Here is a 26249-nt window from a genome sequence, read left to right as displayed (position 1 = left end):
AGAGGGTGAGATCACACTAGTGGTCAACATACACAAAACTAGATCTTTATAGCTTCTTCCTCAAAAATTTCCTGCAGTGAGAAATCGATTCTTACAGTTATGGATGTCCAGGTTGTGATATCATGCTGCTCGCTTGTTGAAGTTGGAAACGAAAGGAACGTGCGGAATAACCGATTTATTGTTTTTAAGCCCTTCAGTTTTTAGCTTAACTAGTTAAGGGGAGTAAAGGGGCCCCGAGGTTCTCGGAAGTTGTGGATAATAAGGCTGAGCGAGTTGAGACAACGCCCACCTTGGGCACCCCGAAATTAGGAGGTCAGGTACCCCGAGATTAGATTAGATTAGATCGTTATTGGAAGTGCCTCGGCAGCCCGGGCGGCCCCACTCAGATGCCCGCACGGACCCGCACCGTTTCTGGATTAATTATATTCCGTATTATTAATCAACACTCATGCCGCCGGGCGGCTGCCCGGAGGCGCCCACGACCTTAGTACCTAATGACAAATCAACCCATGGCTTCGGCATCGCTCTGAAGTAAAATGGGAGGACACGACGACAATGTTTCAAATACTTCAACATAATATGCTAAACCCTCTCTCCTGGTAGGCATGCTGAGTGAAGCTCGTAAATGAAACCAGGGCGAGCACGATATCCAAACACCACTGCGCTGACCGCTCCCTATATAAACCTCCCTGGATACTCTACCACGACGTTAATCTAACGATCAAAGTAGCATATTATCCACAGCTTTTCCGGATATACAAGCTAATTCCTAATATTTATCATGGCTTTTGTACTAGCCGGAGAGGTGCAGTGGCATGAAGGAGAGAAGAAGATGCATGAACTGATGCACGTTCCGTACGAGGAGAACCCAACAGCCACTTTCTTGAGCCCTGGAGCAGCTGCACTAGTCCAAAAATGCCCTCTGCTTGCACTGGGGACACTGGATAAACAAGGCCGTCCATGGAGTACAGTATGGGGTGGCCAGGCTGGATTCGTTGGTCCAGTTGCTCAATCCATCATCGGAATAAGAAATGTTATCGATGGAACCCATGATCCCGTCGCAGAAACGCTACTTGGCGGCGAATTGGCTGGAACCATTATCAAGGAACCCCAGCCAGGAAGACTGATGTCCGCATTGCCTATTGACATGGAGAATAGGAGACGTGTTAAGTTGATGGGACGGATGGTGGCAGGCTCTATGGAAGAGGATACCCAAGAAGACTCTGGAAGCAGAAGCATAAACGATACTACCCTAGGGAAGTCTGCCCAAATACAGTTAGTTATGAAAGTTGAAGGAAGCTTAGGTGAGATAACTATTTCATCTCCCGCCCCATTTATCCCATGCTCGAATTCTACTGACCTTTCGCCTAGGAAATTGCCCCAAATATATTAATAAGAAACACATCACACAAGCACTACCACATCCCAAACTAATATCAAACTCGCCTCATCTCCCCCAGGAGGCTCTTGAACTTCTCGGTCGAATAGATACCCTTTTTGTAGCCAGTTCCCATGGAAATGACTCTATGGACTCTAATATCCGCGGAGGCCCACCAGGCTTTGTTAGGGTGCTCTCCAACGATAGTACGGGCGCCGTCATAGTATACCCAGAATATTCAGGGAATCGTTTATATCAGACTCTAGGCAACCTCCAAACAACACCCCTTGCAGGGTATGCGTTTCCGGATTTTGATTCAGGACACATTCTATATATCACGGGAAAAACGGAGGTTCTGGTAGGGAAAGATGCAGCGAAGATACTTCCTAGATCAAACCTCTCTGTCAGAGTTAGTGTCACTGCTGCCAGATACGTAGAAAATGGCCTTTCATTTCGTGGGGAGGCAATGCAGCGATCCCCTTACAATCCAGAAGTGCGATATCTGGCTTCTGAGAAGCCAGCTCCTGGCAGCCAACTCCCCGATAATGAGGAGATGCGAGTCATCTTGGTTAAAAAGGATGTGATCACCCCTACTATTAATCGATTCAAATTTAAGGCTTCTGACCCATCCGCTGTTCTCAAATGGATACCAGGACAGTATGCTACTGTTTCGTTCCGAGACGAACTAGACATGGGATACAGCCACATGAGAGATGATGACCCCACAAGTATCAATGATGACTATATTCGCACTTTCACAGTGTCATCACATCCTGGGCGCAATCTTGCCAAAAACGAATTCGAGATCACCGTCAGGAAAAAGGGAAGTGCCACTAGCCACCTATTCAGAGCCAGCGAAAGAAGTGGATTGGAGCTATCGCTTCGTGGGTTTGATGGGAGTTTTCGATTCGAGTGCTCTGGACCAAACCGGAGCGTTGGTCATGATAGCTGCCCTCTTCCCTTCATTGCCGGTGGGATAGGAATCACACCCCTCCTAGCGCAGCTCCCGGATATTGATATGTCCCGACTAAAGCTTTTGTGGTCGGTGTCAATGAAAGATGTTGGACTTGTACATGACGCTTTTGAACAATATTCTAACCTTCCAAATGCCACTACCGTGTTTCTTACTTCCGGCTCCGCCGCCATTGAAAAGGATATGAATGAAGATGATAAGAAGACGCTTATCTCGGTGACCTCTTCAGGGGCGAAAATAGAGCGCCGACGCTTGACAAAAGAAGATCTTTCTGCTATGCCTGAGGCGGACGTCTGGTATCTCTGTGCTGGCACTGAGCTAAAGACGGCTGCTACTAACTGGCTAACAGGGAAGAAGCTTATCTATGAGGACTTCAACTATTAAAAATTCAGATTAGTTAAGTATGTTGCAGATATGGTAGTCACGAAATTCATTATACAAAATCGAATTTGAGATATTCCATCATGTCCGCGCCGTTAAGTCCAGTTATTTAGTTATATCCTAGCGCCATCACTTGCAAACACATAACTAATAATTACGTCCAAATAGTTACTAAACCTCCTAACACTCACGTATTAAGATGCAGATAGCGTTGACTTGATCTTCTTTTCTTCCCGCCATATCCATATGCACTGTAGACATACCGAGCTCTTTGGCAGTTTCCCTTAGCTATTGGTTAACAAATAGTCAACGAGCTAACTAACTAATTAGTTAACTATCCGCTTAGTTAGTTAGTTAGCGCCGCTCTCGATGACGCCAAAAGCGCTGCCTGGCGGGCCAGGGTCTCCGATAAATTCAAACATCGTCCACTCCCGCAAACTCCGCGCAACACTACAACCAACTGCTTACAGAGCTCGATCAACCGTTAACCAGAGGAGCCATACCAACCCTACCTCTTCGCTATTCATACGTCTGCTCTCTGGTCTCTACCTACAATGGCTTCCTACGAAGGTATGTCTGAATAGAGCGCTCGCGGGGTGGATACTTTCATCCTCTCAAGCTTGCCTGAACCTCTATCAGAGCTTAATAGTTAGTTATACGATTTCTCACTCAGTGGAAACTAATAACTGTCATAGTCGAGCACCCCACAACTGGCGATAACAGCTCCTCTACCAATAACTCCCGGCTAACCAGCTCTCGTCGCTCAGCTCGCCCTGACCTGTCTACATTCTTCGCCACACTCAATGAAATCAGTCCTAACCAAGGCAGTGAAAGGACACGACCCTATGCAGTGCCGGTACCAGGCGATGTGAGCGCTGCATTTAGGTCTCTTGCAGAGGCATTCGATGTTATGAGACGCAGCGGGGATAATGCGCCGCTACCAGTTTATGACGGGCGAGACCCTGAAATGCCCGACGCTGGGCAAGGACAATTGATAGAAGAGATGATTCGGGCCCTGCTTCAGGACGCAGAAGCTCCTCCACGAGAAGTAGAAGGTGTATCAGAGGAGTTTTGCGATAGTATGTGTGACTCTTTTGCTGGATTGCGAATAGCTACTCACCATGTGCCCTTCATAGTGCTTGACCGCGTTCCTAAGACGAGGCTAAAGCAATCCCAAACATGTCCAATATGCAATAACCCATTTTTAGAAGATTCGCATCCTTTAGTTGTCAGGCTCCCCTGTCATACATCGCATATTTTTGACTTGGAATGTGTACGCCCTTGGCTCCGACTTAGAGGAACATGCCCTCTTGATAGGACAGATTTTGGAAAGAAGGAGCGCCAAAAGGAACAAGAGAGGTTGGAAAGACTCATGAAAAAGTCTGGCGGGATTGATGACGATGACGAGGAGGGGGAGTGGGATGGAATGTATGCGTAAGGACTTGGATTTACTAGACAAGAGGATTATTACACTCAACATTTGATCGATATGATACCTTTTATCTCCTTTCCAGAGGCACATTTTGTTTACACCTCTTTGCATTTCCCCTTGACTTACCCACCCATACATACTCTGTCTTCCCGAAAATGCCGCCCTTTAGATACCCCTATGACATCAACGGTATACGGTGACACTTTTACCTATTCGTTCTAGCCCGACTCTGGCTTTCAAATAACCTTCTTTGAACGACATTGAGTAGCCGTGGCTGGGCTGCGATTGCATACTAGCTAGAGCCTCACTACACTGTTTTTCATACCCGTTTCATTTTATACCCCCATTCTGGTTAACTAACGGAATTCTCCGGCCTGCCCACATAAGTGTGACAGTTTCCTTGCCGCAGTAAATACCGCTATGCAATCCACCGTTACCTAGCCAGTTCCCCTTGACAGACAATTGAAAGCTCAAGAGTCTATAGACATGTGAATCACCCAACAAAATGTCCTGCAGCAACCTTAAAGACCTCGATCCAAAAACTGCAAGATTAATTATTCAGCTTCAACTGGACGGCTTACAAGATATCAAGGACCAGTCGAAAGGCACAGCTCGCTAAGAATTAGCTGACCCTGATTTATCATTAGAGCTTTATGGCGATGAGCTCAGTAAATAAGCAGACATATTCAGAGACACCTCGATAACAAGGAGTATTGCAACTGCGATTTACAGTGATCAAGAAGCCCTACGTGAATTTCTCAAATCCGAGAGTCGAGCATACCAGGACCACCAGCTAGCGTGCCATCTGGGCGAAATGAATATCCTCTCCAAAGAGCTTCCAGCTTTAAAAATTCGCCCTGGAAAGGCCTCCACGCGAATGACGTGTGAATCCTCGCCTTCACAACCTACCAAATATCAAAAACAACCGGGCCCCGAAACACTTGGATGCGAAATATTCTGCAAAAACATTCACATCTTTGAATCTGCGCGGCTTCCCTGTAGCCATATATGCTGCCCTAAATGTCTCCAAAAACTATTCTAGGAATCCTTATTTGGCAACGCACAGTTCCCGCTCCAATGCTGTGACGAACCCATCATATTCGAGCATGTTGCAAGATTCCTAACGCCTGACCTGGCTAAATCTTTTCTAGCCCAAAAGGCTCAACTCGAAGCGGGTGATAGGACCTGCTGCTCTTCTCCTTTTTGCTCAAGAGTTATACCTCCTAAAAACATTAAAAGGCAGGGTTGCTTCGTGTCCATACTGCAATACAGTCACCCATACAATTTGCAAATCGTATACTCACGAAGGAGACTGCCCGGATAATACTACAATACTACAGGCTCTAAACCTGAGTACAAAGATTACACGCCTATAATGCTACCTCTGTAGCAATATAGTTGAGTTGGCCCCTGGGAAGAATCATATAACGTGAGAATTCCCACTCCCCCTATTCCGTTTCCCTCACTAATAGAATGTTTTTCATTTTTGTCCTCAGCTGTCCCTGCACTGCCTAGTTTTTGCAATATTGCGATGTCAAATGAGAGGGTTACCCGTCCCTTTGAATATTGAAACTAAAACTAGCTTATATTCAAGGGTAAATTGACTTAGCTGCCAACCAATTTTGAGATGTACAGTCAACCGAGAAACGATGACAACAAAACAAACCAATAGATCTCCTGTCCATGATTATAAGTGATGAAGGCATACACCGGAAACAACCCCCCATGCATCAACAGACGCGACTGATATTGGCAAATTGCCTATACCACCTGTCTAAAATGTTTAAGAAAATTACTACACTTGCACCTGATTTGATTCTATTCTAGTCATGTAACCCTTCTCGAGCGAATTCAATTTCTACGCGTTGTCCCGCATATTCAGATAAACCCGTGGAGGGTCTGGTTTGGTTAGAATGATGATGACCACAATGTAAAGCAAAGTTTGTTTCGGAGGTCTGGAACCTGGCCAACGGAAAAATATCCAACTCCTCCAATTCTAGCTACCCTGTGGTGGAGGCGGAGGGCCATTGACCTCTTTTGTACGAAGCGAAAGTTTCCCTGTCTGGCCCAAAACTGCTTCATACCCGCTCTTCTCTAGTATCTTGGAATCGTCCTGAACCACCTCTCGGGCCTCTAGCTGCTCCACTAGCTTTTGATTTTCCCGGTTTCCTTCAAGCAGGAACTTCAAACACATGACAGCATGTTCTTTGATGTATGGATTATGAGCATCGAAGGCAGTACAGGATAGGATAGTCTCAATCCCACTATATTTTCGAATTTGATTCTGGACCTGAGGACATTTCCAAACCAGAGAGGAGAGCACCAATATAACCAGTTTCTTTAGGTTACGCCATTCAAATTCAGCTGGGTCTTCGTTGCCAATTGGTGGCGAAGGTACCCTAGACTCTGGGCCAACGGTGGCATTATCGACTGGCTCGGAATCATTTGGATCATATGGCCGTTCAACTGCTACTGGGGCAACGACTGCACTGTCACTTTCGGAGGGAGAAGCCTCGTTGGACGGGTTTTGCTGGGGAGTCCTTGGAGCTGCCGCCGCAACTGCTTGGGTCAGTGAGCTGAGAGATCCCTTAGGAATGCTAGCTTCCAACTCTTTGATCAAAGTCACCAAATCGTATACAATCTCCCACTGGACGAGGAGGTTCTTCCATTCGGTATTTTCCGTCAGAACCGCAAAGAATTCAAGAAATTGGTAAACTCCTTCATACACTCGTTCCATGTCCCACAAATTCAGTGGGAAATCTTCAGGAAGGGCATGACCAGCTCGAATTTGTCCCTGAAGATAAATCAAAGCGCATGTCTCTGGAATGATATTTCCACGGAAGATAGTGAAAATATAGCGCACCGTCAGAACATCAACTTTAGTAACAGTAATAGAACTTCTCCCGGTTGGGCTTTCTGCCGTAGATGCAATGTTTGGCGGTGAGTATTTCGACCGGAAAATATGGGTGAGAATTTTTATCACAACAGCTTGCGCAGGGGATATAATATCCTTGGCCTGTCCGAAATCAGAATAGGCGTGCGACATGAGTCCATTGTTCAGGACGGCTTCCATAATCTGAACCATCATTTTGAAGTAAAGCTCGTCGTCGGGGAGATCCCATGCAGCAATAAATATTAGGAGCTCTCTAAGCAGATTCCGCCCAGTTTCTTGGGCAAGCAGGATATGACAACGAACAGCTTGCATGTTTTTAGATCCCGTTTTAGGACCACCTTTGGGTCCAAAACTGTCCACAATTCCAGCCTGGATTAACATTGGTAGAGCTTCAATTTCAGCAGGCCCTAACACCAAAGGGATATCAGTCAATAGGCCGCGCTGCTGGTCTCCTGGCCGCCCCCTATAATCATCGTCATCGTCTTCCTCGTCTTCTTCTTCCTCAACGCTACCATCCGCTACTGCTTCCAAGCTTCGTGAATCATCATCAGCAACACCAGTACGCTCCATACCATCATAGTGATGCTCGCCCTCTGTAAGGACAGGTGAGGTTTCTTGTAAGCGCGTCATTAGTTCATCTTTAGCTTCTTGGAGAGTTTCAGCTGCAGACTGTGCTGAGCGCGTCATAATTCGGTCCTCCGGGGTTACTGGAGCATCAACCGCAGATATAACACCATATTCATCAAGATTTGGGAAATCTGTCCAGCATGTGCGTGGGAAGCCTGCCGTAGCGCTTCTGTCGATGCTTAAAATAGGCTTTTTGCGCGTAGGCTCTTCCTCAACTCGAGATGGACCTGCTTGACGGTCGTTCAAGTCCGCCCAGCCGTCCACTTTTGCACCTAGAATGGCAGTGAGAGCCGCCCGAATTTCCTTGACACGCTCGGGATCTTTACCCATCTGCTGGATCTCCTTCAAATTTCGACCAAGGAGCTTTTCCATATGGTCCTTGATATTAGCTAACAGTAGCATAGCAGCCTCTTCTTTTATGGTGGCAGGCTCCCTTGGGAAAGATGAAATAGTCTCTAATAATAAGTCCTCGGCAGTTTGGTCATAAAGTGTCCTAAGCGGCGGATTAACAAGTCGCTCCCCGGCTCTAACAATGGGCGCAAGTCCTTGGGCAGCATTGTTTGATTGATCCAGAGGTTCCATATGGGTAATGATGCTAGATTCACCATTTTGGTGGTAGCCGAACAGATCCAGCCAGAGAACGAGCTTTCGGTGTTCATTGTGCATAATGAAATTATGGAGAAACTGAAGGCACGTAATCAATAGCCGTTTATAGAGGCTGACAACCTTTTGCCATCTCTCTTCATTTCTCGCGTTGCTTTCTCCGTCATATCCTCTGGCAGTCACTCTAACGCAAGTATCAATCAGCATCAAAATCTTCTGATCAAATCCCTTTTCTGCAGCCAGATTTTGCGCCTTTTTGGTTGTTGCAAGTAGGTTCCGAGCAATTGTACAGAGATCATTCAATCGTTCAATGTCTTTTACGAGGGGGAAGTAGTTATACGCAATCAGGTTCGATGAGGAGCCGTCATAGTTTGCAGATGTCGGATTCTTCCACGCAAAAGATTGCGATTCCAGTACCGGGATAGCTTTGGTGAGCACATCAGTAAGCCCCTGCCATATCGCAGGTGAGAAACCTAGATTTTGTCTGCAAAGTAGGTAAAAATTAGCTCAGAATTTATACTCGTGGGGTAACTATTTTCTTTCGCCCTCTCTCCTCTCAAGAAGACGAGATTTAACAGAAAACGGTATGCCAACAACTATGGGGAAAACATATCCTACCTTACGTCACTTTCCTGGTGGCTTTTGTACAGTATTTGCTTGCCCGCAAGTAGCATGTGTTCCAGTCTCTTATCATCAATCATCCCACGAGTTTCGTAATGGCTCAAAGTTCCAATTAATACCACCTTCAGCAGAAGCTCTGGAGCGGTACATTTTGGACTACTTTGCGTTCCACCGTCTTCTGTGGTTTCTTGCACCGTGGACGAAGCCATCTCTCATAAGTTGTACCCACGAAATCCTCTGTTGGTTCTTCAAGTGAGAAAACGAAATAATGGAGTTGTCACTTGGTTTTGCGATAAGCAGGAGCCCGCGTAGCTTTCGGTATTTCAGTTTTGCCGACTCCGTCTTTTTTTTTTTTTTTCAATTTCATTGGTGGAAACAAAACAATTGGTGTTACATGGATATAAAGAGCTTGAAGACAGCAACTATCTAATTTATTCTAATAATCGATAAGCATGACTCTATTATCGCTTTGAAATAGAATCCCAAAGGTTCCCTAAGAACCCCAAATCATATATATTTACTATTTCCTTGAGACTTTGTACCTGTGTCCACCTTGTGTCAATCGGGGCATCGTATCTGGCAGGCTGTTTTATTGAGTTTCTTTCGTCAGTGAATGTATATCCTACCCTCGGCGGTTGGCCGTTGGTATATATAAGTGTCTGGTCACTTCGTTTCGGCCAGATGATATCCTCGTCTCTCGGATGTATGTCATGTTGTGGGCGGACTTCCTTAGCCTTTGCTATATATGCAAAGCCATCACTAATATCGTCACGCCATTCTCCCCACTTACTACTTTCATTCGTAGTCATCCCAGACCATATAAGATAAATATGGTAAAGAAACATTGCTGAAGATAAAGGGGCGCAAAGTAGTGACAATAAAGTAATGGCGCCGATTCGAAGATCATCCGTAAGGGCCAGAAGCCAAAGGTCTAAGAACACCATCATGGGCATATCTGCGCTCCAATGTCGGGTTGTGGTAGGGCTAACAGCCCGCTGTAACGCCCCATCCATAATAGAATATCCAAGAAATGAGCCATAAAAGAGGAGCACTGATGTAAATAAGAGCAGCCCTAGGAAGTAATGATAGTTGTTCCGGCCCACGCAGGTGCGCAACCATACGCAATGATGATCGTGTCGTGCAACACAAGACTTGCAGAGGCTGCAATGCTTGCTGCGGGCAGGTTTCAAATGATGACATGTTCTACATGTCATGTTCGGGTGAAATATCATATTATCATAAGGGTATTCATGAAGATATTTCGAGTGATTCTCGGGAGTAATGGCGGAATTTGAGCTGACACTGAGATAGAGAAATGCGTAAGGCAAAACAACGACGACAGGGACCATAAATTTGTGGATAGTATTCAGTCTTGCCCACGCGGCCGGTATGAAAGTAGCCTCAGAGATAACGAGCAAGCCGACAAAGAAGATCTTTTTTCAGTTAGCCGTCAGGATGCAGTGGGAAAACCGACAGAAAGAGAGGTACTACATACCAAAATCAACGGATGGTTTTCGTTCATGAGATAATTGCCCGTCCTTCCACAGCAACTGAGTAACCTTCCTCCCAATAAATATCCATCTGCGTTTCGGGCGTATCTAGGAATGTGTATCCAGACAAAACGATATATATAACCGACTGGAGTTTTCCTGCTGCAATTTAGTAGCTGTCATACCAAGAATATAATGGGGAAAGGCATATAATTTTACCTAAAAGCTGGAATTCGGCCAAAGAGCGTGATAAAGACAAGCAGCGAGAGAGCTAGAATAGCCCCGACAATTTCCTTCAAAATCCCCATTTCCACACACCTTGCCCAGGGACACCAAATGCCCACGAAGAGGCAATCAAGACCTGCCCCCAGGTCCTTACAGACCTCCCTCAAGTTTAATTCTAGAAGGTGACTGGCATCTGCTTCTGCCTGGTTAACCTTAAGCCTTTTATTTCTGGGTCTCCTTGCTCGAGAAGGGCCGGGGGGCGCTTATCTTCACGTGACCACGTGGCGCTTCAGGCGCGCCTACTCTTGACGACCGCGAAGCTCAACGTTCTGAATCTGCAAGACTCCAACATCAATACGGCTTCCGATGTAACAATCGCGTTGGTATTTCAAATGGACGGATCAAGTGCCCATCCCCCTGGTAATGATGCCGACACTCTCCAGTCTAGCTCGCCCCCTCAGTTGTTTAAAGATATGAAGTTTTGGTTATCTATGACCGTTCCTCAGCGGACCCATATGAGACGCCAAATTGAAGTGAGTTACGGATAATTAACTTTTGACTTTTTCAAGTTGTAATGTCACGGTTTTTTTATACTAATTTCACCTAGGCACACGGTGGGCGAGTAGTGGTCCTGGAAAAGGATGCTGATATCCTTCTTGTTGATCATCTAAAAAAGGAGAACAAACCCGGCACGTCAGTGAGCTGCCTCATATACCCTATATCCGCTCGAATACTGATAACTGATACCCAGTAGTTACTCGTATCAGTTTGTGGAGCGTTCAATTCGTCAAAGGGTACTCCAAGAACCAGGTGAATTTTTAGTTGGAGCTCCTCGTGGAAGTGTCCGGCAGCCTACCATGGGTCCAGCAAAACGGTATAGGAACCCGTTCACTGCGGAAGATGATCAAATTCTATACGATTGGATGGAAAGATACAAACTGGCTGGTGGGGCAGTTTCTGGAAATAAGATATATCAACAATTAGAACAACAGGTACCCAAAGCTATTTTCATCTATGAGAGAGAACAAATTCTAAACTTTCCATTTAGCATCCGAACCATACATGGCAAGCATGGCGTGACCGATATATAAAAAAGGTTAGTTACCTTCCACGGCCGGGACCATTCACCAAAGCGGACAGAGATGTCCTGCTTGAAAATGCGGAAGATATCTTGGAAGTTTCGCCAGATGCAGAAGGAAGCACAATAGATAGTAGGCAAAGAAACGGAAGAGACAGTGGCGCACAGATCCCTCAAGCAAAGAGAAGGCGTACCTTACCCGACTGCTTCGTCTCCAGTGATGTCAACCATACAGGTGCAGATCGCAGGAAGGACAGCAGCCTAGAATTAGAGTCCACCCTATCTCGCGGCTTCTCTATAGGGTTCTCTAAATCACCAGTTACATTCAGGGGAGAGTCACATAGGCAGCACATGAACACCAAGCAACAAGGAATACCCCCTCAAAGAGTCGTCCAAAATCCAAGGCAAAGCCCGCATTTAGTCGCGGAAGGTACACAGAACATCAACGTCGGACAATATAATGTCGAAGATGAAGCCGAAATGGTTGCAGAATGGATTAGATCTCGAGTATCACGCAGCCGGGGTGTGTTATCTGAAGAACAAGTTAAAATGGCTCTCCGCTGTACATCCCTGGATCGTATTCTTGCTGATGAAGTGCTCAAATATTTTCAAGCTGGGAAGGGTATTCCGCTCGACATGAAAGGGGTATGGAGTGAAGAGGACGATGCTGCACTTCAAGGGGTAGATCCCCGAGACATCGCGCGCATTGAACAGAAGCATGGCAGAGAAGAATTTGATGTTCGATTTGAATACCTGACGGATTTGAGTGAAGCACTTTATGGAGAACGGCATTGGACAAATCAAGCATATCAAGCATATACAACCTCACGAGATAGTTAACAATCTTGGTAAACTTCTGTGCTTCACCGTCGTCAACATAAATTTCTTATGAATCGTAGAAAATATGCAATTTATCGAATAAGTGTAATCCAGGCTAACGCACCGTAATACTCCAAGTGTACAAGTTAATGGGCATAAAGGGGATGAAATGTAAGAGAAACAACAGGCGATAATGCTAATAAAACAAGACAGCTAACTGTTCGTCACTGCCTAGCCAGCTAAATAAGTCGATGTTAGAGTTAAAGGGGGAAAGGGGGCGTTACAAAATGGTGAGCACAGATATCTGGGCACTCAGGTAACCAGTGAGGGAGAAATGATTCTAGTCGTCCAGGCTTGAAACGTGTAACAGAGGCTGGCGATGGAAGGTGGAAGACCATAACAATTGGATCAGGCTACATCCGCAGCTCACAAAATAGGTCATTATGAATAAAATCGAGGTCGGTGCAGGTCATGGTGTTGATGCCTATTAATAGTTAATGTTGACCCTGCAGCGTGCCATGACCAACCACAAAATAATATTAGATTCATACTTCTTTAAATACCCTACGGAAGGCAGTCAGCTCTCAAACCTCAGTACTAATGCAATTAGGAAATAACTTACAGGTGTTGTTCATAGAATTTAAGCATCTATTCGAAAAGGTTAGCATTGCGGTCTCTTAGCTTAGATATTTGACCATCATACCATCTGAGGGCAGCGTTCGTAGCAAGTCTGAATTGGGGCTCTCGACTTCCTTCCATTTTTCCATTCTAAATAGACAACAAGCCCATCACCATCGGGGTCACGTAAAACTGTGCTAATGTAGCTCAGCTCTTTCTCCCAGCCACCTGCAGGAGGTGCCCAATCCGTATCTTCAGGGGAAGCTTCCTGATCCGGCGTTCCAACTTTGATAGAGCTGGGCTTCCTGCCTCTCTTTGTTGGTTTGTCTGGTGTAGATGATGCTTTATCCGCTAGCGATTTCCGTTTCTTCGTGGGCTTTTCAGGTCGACCGCCAATCTTCTTAAAGTATTCTTCGAGGGCCTCTTGCGCTCCGTCACTATTAACTCAGTTTAGTGATTGGGCAGACAATTTCAGAAAGAAAAGTGAGGTAGATAGTACAGCAAGTTCTCCTCTGGTTCTACAGTCATGTCTGAAGGGTCATCGTATCCTTTCCACTTCACTTCGAATTGGAGCTTTCCCTGTTCAACTCGCAATGTTAAACTATGCATGATCAGAAGAGCACGGCGGCGCCTGAGGGTAATTGCCGGACCTTCTTGTCAAAGCTATGCCCTACAACTCGCTCTACAACATATCTATCCACCCATTAGCCATTGCCGCGCAACAAAAAGGTAGCCAGGTGATTGCGTTACTTACACGTCCTCGTCACCATCGTCAGCTTCGTCATCTTCGTCCTCTTCACTGTTCTGGTCGTCTTTCTCTTCATCCTTTATGGGTTTGGCTCCCTCATCCTCCTTGCCGTGGAAAGGAATAGCGTCGCCGACGGACTCATCGTCACTAGATTCAATATGTGCTTCAAGGTGTCAGTAATCCGGACATGGAGAAGCATACAAGCAACGGTACTCACGAGGCATGCCGACGACTTCTGCGAGATGAGACGAACAGCCAAGTAGCTAGTAAATGACAGGCGCAGTTTCCGCAATTAAAAGCCGACCAGGATCAAGTAATATCAAGCTTGCGCCGGCATTTGAAAACTGACAAACCGCAAAGTTCCATCCAGACGTTGTCGCGAAATCGCGTTTTGTTTGAGAGCAGTGTTGCGCTAGTCCGCTTTGGGAAATCACCTCCCACTAGGATGACTAAGCCTTCACAGCGCCTACTTTTGAATTTAATTATTTCCAAAGTTGGGAGGCTTCAAGTTCGCGGCTAATAAGACAGCACAACAGCATACTATCGCAGCCAGCTGAAGGGTGTCGACCTTGTTCTACCATTTGGGGGGCCCCGGAAAAAAGAAGAAACCCTTGTTTATAGAAATACCCAGTGGCGCAGCTTCAAGATGGCTATGCGTATGTCAACTGGAACAACCACCCCCCCCACTCCCCTCATTACAGAAGACTCACTGATGTGTTGGTATAATAGAGCTTGACATGTCCCAAGGTATTTGAGTGATTTCCTGGTGGTATTATTATCCATTATTTATCTAACCTAGACATATGAAGCCTCCGTGGTGAAGGACGAGCAGGGACGCCCGTTCATCGTTGTTCGAGAGTAGGCTGTTCCTCCCAAGCTTTGCAGCTACAAGTTCAGGTCTAACCCTGGCATTTAATTGATAGTCAGGGAAAGAAGAAAAGACAACATGGCACCGATGCGGTCAAATCTCATATTGTTGCGGCAAAGACAGTGGCTAATATTGTGAAGACCTCACTGGTAAATTGGCCTCTACCCTTTCTACAACGGCAGCAACTACGTGCTAATACGTCTTGGGTTTTTTTTTTTTTTAAAGGGTCCTCGGGGGTTAGATAAAATCCTAATTTCTCCAGATGGTGACATCACCATCACAAACGATGGCGCCACTATCCTTTCACAGGTCTGCGACGTTCCTTACCCAGCGATTTCTAAGTAGCTCTCTAACAGATACCCGGTGCTAGATGGAAATATCGAACCATGTTGCGAAATTGCTAGTTGAGCTTTCGAAATCGCAGGACGAAGAAATAGGCGACGGTACAACTGGTGTTGTCGTATTAGCCGGAGCTCTATTGGAACAGGCCGCGGATTTGATTGATAAGGGGATTCACCCGATCAGAATTGCGGACGGCTATGACCAGGCCTGTGATATTGCGGTAGCACATCTCGATAGTATCAGTGACAAAGTCGAGTTCTCACGAAATGAGCAAGAGAACCTGTTCAAGGTAGCAAAGACTTCCTTGGGCAGCAAGATGTATGCTCCCGACTATCCTTTCTACTTTGAACATTTATACCCGGACCTAATAAGCTAACGAATGGCTTTAACAGTGTATCAAAAGCGCATGACCAATTTGCAAAGATAGCAGTTGATGCCGTCCTCTCTGTCGCTGACTTAGAAAGAAAAGATGTTGACTTTGAATTAATTAAAGTTGATGGAAAAGTTGGCGGCTCCCTGGAAGACTCCCTTCTTGTCAAGGGTGTCATCGTGGACAAAGATTTCTCTCACCCTCAGATGCCTGACGAAGTGAGGGACGCAAAAATCGCTATCTTAACGTGCGCATTTGAGCCGCCAAAGCCAAAGACCAAGCACAAGCTTGATATTACCAGTGTGGAGGAGTTCAAGAAGCTCCAGGCTTATGAGAAAGATAAATTTACTGAGATGATAAAACAGCTCAAGGATACGGGTGCTAACCTCGTCATCTGCCAGTGGGGCTTTGACGACGAGGCCAACCATCTTCTCTTGCAAAACGATCTGCCCGCAGTCCGATGGGTTGGTGGCCCAGAGATCGAACTCATTGCCATTGCCACTAACGGCCGGATTGTTCCTCGATTTGAAGACCTCAGTGCTGAGAAACTTGGAACTGCTGGTGTTGTGAGAGAGATGACTTTTGGAACCACAAGGGAGAAGATGCTGGTGATCGAGGATTGCGCAAACACCAGAGCTGTCACTGTGTTCGTCCGAGGTAGCAACAAAATGGTATGCCAATATTTTTCCTGCAATCCATGTTGCATCACTCATTTTTTACTAACAATCAAAATAAAAATTTTAGATCATTGATGAGGCTAAACGATCACTGCACGATGCACTTTGTGTCGTGCGAAACTTGGTTCGGGATAACCGTATTGTCTATGGTGGAGGTGCTGCGGAAATTGCCTGCTCCCTCGCTGTAGAGGAAGCTGCCTCAAAGGTCTGTTTGCCCCATTGTCATATATAATCTATCGACCATATTCATCTAACGTATGTCTGAAGACCCCTGGCCTTGAGCAATACGCGATGCGAGCGTTCGCAGATGCATTGGATGCTATTCCATTAGCACTAGCCGAAAATTCCGGATGGAGTCCAATTGAAACCCTAGCCTCTATCAAATCGAAACAGGTTAAGGAGAAAAACAGCAGGCTAGGCGTGGATTGCATGCAGACTGGAAGCAATGGTAGGTTTATATAATGAGCATATATATCGAATAACGGCGGCTTTCTAATACTTCTTTTATCTTAGACATGAGAGACCACTTTGTCATTGACCCTCTTATCGGCAAACGTGAACAGTTACTCCTTGCTACTCAGCTCTGCCGTCTCGTTCTCAAGGTACCTAATATCCATTTTCAAGGGCTCCTTTTTCCTCTACAGCCCTGAGAACTATACATCTTACTCGGAGCTAACCCGGCCTCATAGGTGAACAACGTCATTATTGCTGGTGAAGACAACGATGAGTTCTAAATCCTGTCTTACCATCTCTCAACTAAACAAGATTCGTCCGGAGTGGTGTGTAATTAGATTGGTCGGTAAGCCGGTTTCCCTCAGTTTTTGATCGGAGAGCTTTCTCCCTTCTTCTCACTTAATAGAAACTGATATTCACGTATCGCTCATCTGCAACCCTGCAGGATTCCAATATGTGATACCAAAATAAATCTATGAGTGAATAGACAAAAGTGAAATAAAACAAACTTGATCATATTTCTCCCCCCACGCTCAGTTGAGGTTTATGCAGGAGAGGCCAGAACAAAAACTTTTCCATGAGCCTAAATTGTTTATACCAGCTGATACTGACTCTCACTTCCTGGCGTCTGCCCAACAACCAAGGGCCCTTGACCGCCAAATAATCCCAATACAAAAATTAAAAATTAACAAACTCCGTGTTTCAAGTGTCTGGCTCATGCACTTTTCTTCTTCTCTTCTGTCATTTCACTTTATGTAGCGGCCATCGCCCCCAGAAGCTACTGACATGGCAGCGAGTATATGCACTTCATAGATGTAGCCTGACTCGTATATGTTCAGGTGGTTAACCTGGCTTCTACCATCGCCCTGGGTTAAAGAAGCCAGCCCAGAATTCTCCTTGGCCAGGCGTCTAGAGATGCAATACTTTATCGCCCCCGGACTAGATACCTTTACAAACACACGCCTTTGTACGAAAAGGAAGCAACTCGGCATTATATGAACACTTCTGATTTTCGATATGTTGAATATTCCTGTCAATAATACCCTTACTACGGGCTCTTTCTTGCTCAATGCACCGGTGAGCTCGCCTCTTCTGTCAATGACCACCTCGATCTATGGCAGAGTTTTGGAATCCAGTCCCCGAATACTACCCAAACTGCAGCTGCCCCGTGAGATTCATGAGCATACCTATCCTTGGAGATCTTCCAACTTGACGATATCTGTGCCTTCGGACCTGGGCATTATTGATTCTCTCTACCTAAGGATCCTTGACCAACAAGCAATTCAATATTCACTCATCTCACCAGGCAGAGTATATATTTCCATATGGGAGCATTCGATGCCGAGATCTTGCACTTGTTTATGCATTCGCCAATGGCTGGCTGGCTATGAAGCTCTTCGGAGCAAAATAAGGTAAAGAATGTTCAGGGGCTCTTTGAAATATATCAGGTTACTTCAGTTGCTACCCATGGTTATCAGTAGGATAAACATCCCAGAGCTTTATGGCGGAATTCTACTCCGCACAAAAGAGTTAAGTTTAAAAAAAAATTTTAATTTACGTGCATTGAGAAAGCATCATTCTGTAGTTACTCAGTGTGTATTTTGAATCCAGCCTGCAGATACCCTGACCGCCACACTACAAGATGGACGACTGCATATCTAGGCCTACGTTCGAGCTAACTATTCAGATGTCCTGCAGCGCACCCCATGCATGCATTATTTTTCATTTCACAGGACACATGAAGGATAGTAATTCGTTATATCTCCCTCCCCGTCATGGTGTGTGTGGACGACGTATCCTCGCCTCCCCCCGGTAACAACACCGCACAACTCCGAAAGAAAAATATCATGCCAACCAGCTTGCTGACACCCTTTATGCCGGCAGCAGCTGCAAAACAGGGAAAAAAGAAAGGTTGTCTCTTCCAAATCCCAGCTTCACGATGCAAGACAAGTCATATAACTATCTATCTACCTACGCATTGACCTCAAGGCCTCTCTTGCAGTCGTCGATTTGACGGCCAGACAGAGACAGGGGAAAGGGACCCCGGTGATTGAGTTATTATCTCTTACAAGTCGAAAATGCATTTTGACCCTAGGGTTCATTGAGTCCGCTGTACTCCGTAGGTACCTGCTTTTCGCACACCCAAGTACCAGAGCAGACGTGACCTATGCTCTCGTGGCTGGAGGACGTGTGCACTCCGTACTAACTTGTTAAATTATTACTAGTTAACTTATAAAAAGGCCCTGTTGGGTGGCTTTATTCTCATTCTTCAGCAGCAATAAATCAATAACCTACCCAGGTCCCCCGCTGGTTAAGAGGGCCACATCCACATAACTAATCTGCGTCTAAAGGCCATGGTCTACGGAGTAACTATATTAGCATATTTTGGTAACGCCCCGGGTTTACGAGTACTCCGTATTACTTCCGTGAACCTGGGGTATCGAGGCAGAATCTGCACTTTACACGATGGAGTGTGTGGAGCAAAAGCATTCGAATGGAGCAAACTAAATAAGATGCAGAGACCGAGGAAACAAGATGGCTACCCATTTTGCAGGTAGAACCTACCAGGACTACGGCTGAGATGGCTGGAAGGCAGGACGAGACGGGAGACAAGGGACTGTCCGCCACCACCAAAAGGATTAGTGCTATGTTTATGCTCCATAGTGGCTACGCCTTGACTTCACATGCCAGACTGAGGCGTGATCTGACGAGCCATGGGGTTGTTACAAAACGCTGTGCGTTGCGCGACAGGCCTGGCAAAAGAGCGAAATGTGACGTGGTAGGGAGGTTGGACTTGGTTATAGTTATAGCATGCATGCCCCTGACTAGTTACAGGCAGAGGGAGGAGGGAGGGAGACAGAAAACGACGAAGACATCCATCCGCCTTCCGGTCGACTCTCCGTAAGTACTCCGTACCTGGTCAGCCAATGCACCGTCAAGATACTCACCGACTGATCGGAGGTGAAGGGCAATGGTGCCAATGGTCAAGTGGTCGGCGAATGACGAAGCCCTTCCTCGCGGAGAACAGAGCATCCCGTCTCATCTAGACTCGATATCGAAGCAAAAAGAAACGCAGGCTCTCAACCTTCACTTCAGCTTCGACTCCCACCAGGAGTTCCCAAGGCAAGGTTCTCGGTGTGTGGCTCAACCGCAGCGCTAACTAGAGAGGTTGGGGATTCTTGGAGATCACCGCCAAAGATCCATCTATCTCGATCTGAACCCCGAGAGTCAGGGCGAGGTGTCGATCAGCCCGAAGCCAAAAAGCCCTTTGCAGCCGTCCACGCGCGAAGACATGTGCTGGGCGGGCAGAAATCAATAGTGCTGGAATAGTGCAGTCCACCGCAATTAGTGCTCAGAACATAGGATGGGGGAGGTAAACCCCGTGTTAGATACCGATACAGAGAAGTCCTCCGTACAGAAGGCAATAACTAAAATGCAAAAATGAACAACTTTATATTCTGGTTTATTTTCTGGTCTGACTATCGTATATGCGAGCTGGATGCATAGTCTTTTGTCTTCTTAATTTTGCCTTCCATTTTTTTATTTTTTTTTTTTAAGGATAATTGATGGTAAAAAAAAAGACTCATTGGGGTACGGAGTATGGGGCATGGAGACAAGCGGTACCGGGAGCTCAGCCCATACATTGATATACTCCGAACTCCATCACTGGTTGATTGGACCAGGATTAGATTCGGAGAATTAGCAGCAGCGCTGTCTGCGGAAGAAGCCTCTTGACTTGCGAGTGGCTGCCCTATCACCTAGTTATTTCCGTACAGTGTAGAGTTAGATTGAAGAATGAAAGCAAGAATGATAACCACCACAGCAGCCATTGTAGCGATACTGCTTTTGCAGAGTTAGAACTTGAAAATGGGAAGCAAACCATATGCATATCCACATTTTAAAGTCCATCATGCAACCCAAGCTACTCCGTACATAGTTGACTTACGTTTGATAGCCGAAGCGGAGTCTGTACGTTAGTTTCCAGGCAAAAGAACTTACCTTAAGCTTGCTGTAGACAGCACGCTCACCTGCCATCATTCCAACTATCATGCTTGCCATCTCTCCACTGCTGTCATCGTGATCCCATCAGCAGCTGGTATCAAAAGGAGGTGGTAAGTTGAAGACCTCAGCAGCTGGCCTCTGGCAGCTTTCGCATTTCCACACCCCAATCAAGGGACGTGGTGCTCGGCTGCTGAAGTAGGTTCCAGGCTTCATCATCCTTGGCCCCTTGCCACCTCCGCCAGTGCTTGATTCTCCCGTCAATGTCCCAAACTTGAACCTATCATAGTTTCTTAGTAAAAGGGTCTCTTTTGAGTAGCCGGAGCAAGGGTAGTGAGCTCGGTTAAGGGGCCTTACGATATGGGGGCCTCCGGAGTCCATAGATATGGTAACTTTGACGAGAAATTCAGAGACTATCGGGGCCGAAACTCGACCTCGTTACGACTTTCTGTCTCTTGTATCTATATAGCAGTCCATGGTGTCAGTGTCAAAGGCGAGGAATCATTGCATGTCCCAGAGCAGCTCACCTACCTGGCTGGAGATCTCGTTCTCTGCCACCTCACTTCAGGCCAGCAAGCAGAGAAGAAGCAAGATCTGTCCCACTGATATGTCCGTTGTTTTAATGACTACTAATCTATGTGTCATCCTTGCTTTCTTCGCTCATTATTTGCGAGAGTCTGCCTTTTATATCGGCTGTCGTCGAGTTATGATGTCATGTAACTAGTTATTTAACTAGTTAACTAGTTATATTGCTGACGACGACGACGAACCACGGTTCATCCGCATCCATGGACCATGGTTGCCAACGAAATCACGATAAACAAACAGAACGCCATCCATCCTCATCAACTGCTGCATACTCTCAGCAATGGGCCTCTGGCGGCCTCTGCTCTTCACCTCTGGTTGACCCGTATCAGAATTAGAGTGCCAGCGGAGAGCCAGCGTCCTGGTGCTTGGGCGCGCGCTAGGAAACTATAACATCACCCCCTGAGTCCATCGCGTCACCCTGTGGTGATGCTGCTAGCATCGACGATAGCGGCGAGCCTGGCTGGACATGGTCCTATTTTCAAAAGGCTCGCTCGTTCGTTTTTCACTGATGGCTTTTGCGCCTCCTCTGGTCCTGGCAGCGAGTTAGTTACAGAGCCGAACCCACCACCAGGATGGCGCTTCCACCATTGCTATATCCACACCAAAAAGAAAAAAACCGAGCCAGTCAATCCTGCAGAATTGAGCAGAGTAATATCTGTCAAAGCCCGGTGCAAAGCGTCAGATTCCACTGACTAGCACCAAACGATTGGATATCAAGCGTCAGGGGCATCGGTTTGTGTGTACACGCCAGTGGTGGAATATCAGATTTTTTTTTTCATCCTTCGTCGCGAGGCACCCTCTAAGGCCCGCTGCCGATTATATCGCCCTGCAAGACTCTTATTCCACGAATACTGGTACACATGACACAATAAACAACATGGGAGAATACGAGAGGCTCAAAAAATAGCTTGAAGTCGAAAGGCGGATACGTATGCCAGCTTCCCCGGAACTGACATATCATAATCCACCACCTCTTTCGACAAGACCCAGCAGCGAGGAATGGACATCAAGAAGTCATGTTAATCATAAGGTTGACGCTACTTCGTATGGACCTTGAAAAAAATCGAGGGGTCGTGGATTTGCACAGTTTTGCCAGTATTGAGGTATATCCTACCCCCATAGCACATCCATCACATTAGTACGCAAATGCGAGCACCCGTTGCCCCATAGTTGAATTGATCAGAATGAAGAATTCGAGGGAAAAAGGAAAATGAATTGAAGCGAAATAAAAAAGAAACAGGGTGGTGTATCCGGTCTGTCCGTACAAGACAATTACTGAGACGGCCTACGGAGTACTCCCCTGGAGAATACCAGGTCTCGTGGTGCCCTCGTTCGAAATTCCGCCAGCCTCCGCAACGGCGAGATATCAGTCACCCCTTATTACTTTTTGCTCTTCGCTGCACGTACCCCATCGACACATAACGCAGCATGCGCGAAAAATCCTCGCTCGACTCCATCACGTGGAACATGCGATTAGGGGCCATATTTAACGGGGGACCAGCGACTTCTCCTCGCAACCAGTAAAATGCAGAAGAAAGTGTGAAATGAGTGGCGCCACCGACATAAAACGACCCAACGAAAGACAGATATCTGCCATATATGAATCACCTGAGCAACTGCGATGCAGTTATTCATCTCCTCCTTCGTACTCCTGCGTGCAGGTCCAGTGTCTGTCTTTGGTGTCGAAATATGAGAAACAGGGTAGAACCAGGATCGCTTGTCAGCAATCCCCCAACCGGCATGCTACATGGTGTAGTATTCATCTTATTTTCAAAGAGGAAAACTAGTTAGTTACCATATGCTGTAAAACATATTTCAGAACGGACTGAGTAAATATCATGTCCCCAGAAACGTAACCAAGCAGCTACCCTTCTTCACAGAAGGCTGATAGGTTAATGGGATTGATTTTTATCGAAATAAGAGTCAACAACAGAAGAAATCGATAGTACATGTGACCGCTTGTCGAGGCTGAGGTCATCAATTATTGCTTATTTTTTTGTTTCAGGGCCTTTGACCTTGCTCTGCAGCCATTGATGCGGCGTATGCGATCAAAATGGAGCAATGTCATATATTGTTGACTGCTCCGAGAGGATCAAGGCTTCCCACGCTCTGGATTGCGGAGCACACGAGGCAATGTTTCTCTCGGAATATGGTAAAAACGAAAGAAATGGCTTTGGAGTCATTCATACACTTTCACAGATATAGAATACCGGTTGTGTGCATATGTCGTGTTCATGCAATAATATATTATGCAACACAGCCGGGGCAAAGTCCAAAACTTTCGAGAATTGGCGAGCAGCTAGTTAGTCGGATTTTATTGAGTTAGTTGCACTAGGATGTACCGTGAGGAACTCGACATAGATATCTCGTGTGCATGAATTACTTGCATGGTTGGACGGAATGCAGTCATTCTAAACATCCGGGACTTGGAGAGACTTCAGACAGAACCGCCCATACGAATTCCACGAACTGTTATCGCTCATACAAGTCATGTACGAGATGGAAGTACGAGGCGATGAGGAAGAATAGGGAGAAGGGCAGGGCAGAGGTAGTAGGTAGCCTTGGTAATTGAGCTGCATATCGATAAGAAAGATATACATAACTAGTCCGCCCTTTTTGGCACGAGCTATTAGTAAGAGGCACAACTATGGCGTATGACAGAAGGCCGAAGAGAGAAGAAGATGAAGATGATTTCTAATTCTTCATGACATTCTCGCTGGATGTTTAAGCTCCAAGGGCCTGTGGGGGTTTGAGAGGACATAAATGTAGAAGTGGCAAGTGGATGTGCCTGCAGCGTAGCAAAAGGATTGGTCTTGGGACAGGTGTCATATCTTGAGAAATGGACCAGAGGGACGACCAGCTTTGAGAACATCTATAACGTGAGCAGATATAGCTTTTTTAAGAAATCGAATGATCAAATAGGTTAATGGACCTACGGTCCATCGCGTCACTGCATATTTACTTGGATAAGACGGTCTTGGGTGAAAAGAAATAAGGCCACCCCTCTATGAGGAGGAAGAGTAAAAATCATAGTAAAATAAAGAAACCCTGCATGAATCTGCAAGTCATAAAAACAAAGCAGAATCAACAAAAAGGAAAACGGCTGAGAAAGGGAAATCGATCGGCGAATCTGCAGAGACGCACAAGCACCACACCAAATGCTATTATTTCAAAACTATTTTCTATTGGCGGGAATAGGAAAAAGATTTGGGGAAAGAGCATATATTGTTGTACAATATATACGAAGATAACACAGCCTTGGTGAGAGAAACGTAAAAAATCAGCCAAAGAGGTGAAATAGACGGCTATTTGAGAACCAAAATTCCAAACATAGCACGAATCAAGGGCAACTTAGGTAAACGGGGGTGGTCAGCATATTCGCCAGAACAGATATCGAGAGATGGATATCAAGGATACCGACACCCCTCCATGCCTAATCGTGCATTTGTGCAGCAAATTTGAGCTTTGCCTAGCTCTTTGACATCTCCTTCATTTTGGCTTGGGTCGTACGAGAAAGGTTGAGTATGCACATGAGCACATTTCTCCTCAAGCAGACGGGAAGAGGCGTTTAAAATATCTTGAGCGGCTTCATCCTTTTTCCCATAGCGAACGCGTACCGCTACCAAGGGTTACTCGTCGATGAAGGGCGACAAGAGGAAACGTAAGAGGCTATAAGCTTCAATGATCTGATTTAAATTTGGGAGCAAAACGGTTTAGAAAAAAAGAGAGAACTCACTTTCTTTTTCTCTCCCCCTCCCGCCTCTAGTCAGTTGTTCATGGAAATAAGATCTGTGGCACAGAAGTTCTTCAATTTATCTGTTACAAGAAGCAAATTTGGAATTCGTGGCTGGCTCATGAGGCCGAACCCGAAGGTTTATCGACTCATGGGAGAGAGCTGAGCGGGCTGGCATTACGCGGGAGGCCGTTCGAGGCTGAAGCATGTCATCTGCCTCCGCCACTGAAGCAAGTAAATTAGCGTAATGACATCTCTCCTTGTCCGATCACCGCGCTTAGTGGGCGACCATGCTCGTGCAAGTTGAGACGTACAGCAAAGCTGAGCAAGAGGCGGAAGCGTATAGGCTTTGGTCTAGCCCCGATGTTTTACCTGCACGAAGACTTGTGACGGGAAATATGCCTTCATGTCCTTCAATAGGTAATAGGCCACTATTTATTGAAAGATCAACTGCCAGCAAGACACGTATCAGTTGATTTGTTCTGGATATCGTTCATCGAGAGAAAAGTGAAACAAATTTTGATCTAGAGTGTGCGATCAAAGTATTGAAAATAAACAGCTAGTGTGGTATCATTCCCGCTTCGAGGTGTACAGTAACGCACAAGGACTCGGTACATTCAACCACGGTAGCCAGTATCGAGAGCAAGCTGATGTACTCCGTACTGTCTGAAGATCCTTGAGGTTGGGATGTTGCTGCTCCCTTGCTGATATAAGCAGCTTAGTTCCCGCTCACGTCCCGCCATACCGGAAATATGTAGCTTCGGAACACTATAGTGTTACTATAACTATTATGTAGAATACTAGAATTATATTAATCTACTAATTCTATAATACTATAGTAGCTTAACTATCTTTAATATTCTAGCGAGTAATATAGTATTAATATTACTTATATATTAATAATAAAAAGAATATAATAGTTATACTAATAATAAAAAGAATATATTTATTATATAGTAGATTAGTAGCTCTATATTAATACTACTTATTTAGTTAGTTTAGTATTACTAGTTATAGAAATACTAGTTATTATTATTACTACTTATTTAAGTATATATATATTTATAATTTATCTAATTCTAATATTATATTATAGTAAGGTAATATTCTAGATATATTATATAAATATAGATAAATAGTCTAGACTTATTATATATCTTTTAAAGTCTAGAGTAATTAGAATTATAAATAGACTTATTTAGTAAATAATAGAAAGATTAATAATATTATAATTTTTATCTATAGTCTATAAAATAAGTAGATAAAAAGTATTATTATATATAATTTATTTTACTAATATTACTATAAAGAATATTCTCTATTTACTATTTAA

General features: G+C 45.4%; 6 protein-coding genes across 6 annotated transcripts; 4 read left to right on the top strand and 2 right to left on the bottom strand.

Moving 5' to 3' along the window:
• Positions 1 to 781: 781 nt before the first annotated feature.
• Positions 782 to 2735, top strand: ARB_01930 (uncharacterized protein; the record flags this gene model as incomplete). The annotated part of the gene is made up of 2 exons (XM_003011657.1): positions 782 to 1304; positions 1372 to 2735. 2 exons carry the CDS (start codon positions 782 to 784, stop codon positions 2733 to 2735), a joined length of 1887 nt encoding a protein of 628 aa, XP_003011703.1.
• A 366-nt stretch (positions 2736 to 3101) lies between these two features.
• ARB_01929 (uncharacterized protein) lies at positions 3102 to 4170 on the top strand (the record flags this gene model as incomplete). Its single annotated transcript, XM_003011656.1, has 2 exons — positions 3102 to 3302; positions 3382 to 4170. The coding sequence occupies 2 exons, from the start codon at positions 3102 to 3104 to the stop codon at positions 4168 to 4170; spliced, it is 990 nt and encodes a 329-aa protein (XP_003011702.1).
• Positions 4171 to 6160: 1990 nt separating this feature from the next.
• Positions 6161 to 9117, bottom strand: ARB_01928 (uncharacterized protein; the record flags this gene model as incomplete). The annotated part of the gene is made up of 2 exons (XM_003011655.1): positions 6161 to 8771; positions 8906 to 9117. 2 exons carry the CDS (start codon positions 9115 to 9117, stop codon positions 6161 to 6163), a joined length of 2823 nt encoding a protein of 940 aa, XP_003011701.1.
• A 2363-nt stretch (positions 9118 to 11480) lies between these two features.
• ARB_01927 (transcription factor Rap1, putative) lies at positions 11481 to 12541 on the top strand (the record flags this gene model as incomplete). Its single annotated transcript, XM_003011654.1, has 2 exons — positions 11481 to 11615; positions 11672 to 12541. The coding sequence occupies 2 exons, from the start codon at positions 11481 to 11483 to the stop codon at positions 12539 to 12541; spliced, it is 1005 nt and encodes a 334-aa protein (XP_003011700.1).
• Positions 12542 to 13217: 676 nt separating this feature from the next.
• ARB_01926 (uncharacterized protein) lies at positions 13218 to 14110 on the bottom strand (the record flags this gene model as incomplete). The annotated part of the gene is made up of 4 exons (XM_003011653.1): positions 13218 to 13575; positions 13638 to 13739; positions 13893 to 14033; positions 14088 to 14110. The coding sequence occupies 4 exons, from the start codon at positions 14108 to 14110 to the stop codon at positions 13218 to 13220; spliced, it is 624 nt and encodes a 207-aa protein (XP_003011699.1).
• Positions 14111 to 15124: 1014 nt separating this feature from the next.
• Positions 15125 to 16877, top strand: ARB_01925 (uncharacterized protein; the record flags this gene model as incomplete). Its single annotated transcript, XM_003011652.1, has 6 exons — positions 15125 to 15414; positions 15489 to 16137; positions 16211 to 16348; positions 16411 to 16591; positions 16657 to 16745; positions 16833 to 16877. The coding sequence occupies 6 exons, from the start codon at positions 15125 to 15127 to the stop codon at positions 16875 to 16877; spliced, it is 1392 nt and encodes a 463-aa protein (XP_003011698.1).
• Positions 16878 to 26249: the final 9372 nt, after the last annotated feature.

The sequence above is a fragment of the Trichophyton benhamiae genome, assembly GCF_000151125.1.
Source record: "Trichophyton benhamiae CBS 112371 chromosome Unknown Abenha-G-c-62g06.r1, whole genome shotgun sequence".
Classification (NCBI taxonomy): domain Eukaryota; kingdom Fungi; phylum Ascomycota; class Eurotiomycetes; order Onygenales; family Arthrodermataceae; genus Trichophyton; species Trichophyton benhamiae.
Note: the sequence above shows the minus strand (reverse complement) of the source record. Positions and strands in the feature narration are given on the sequence as shown.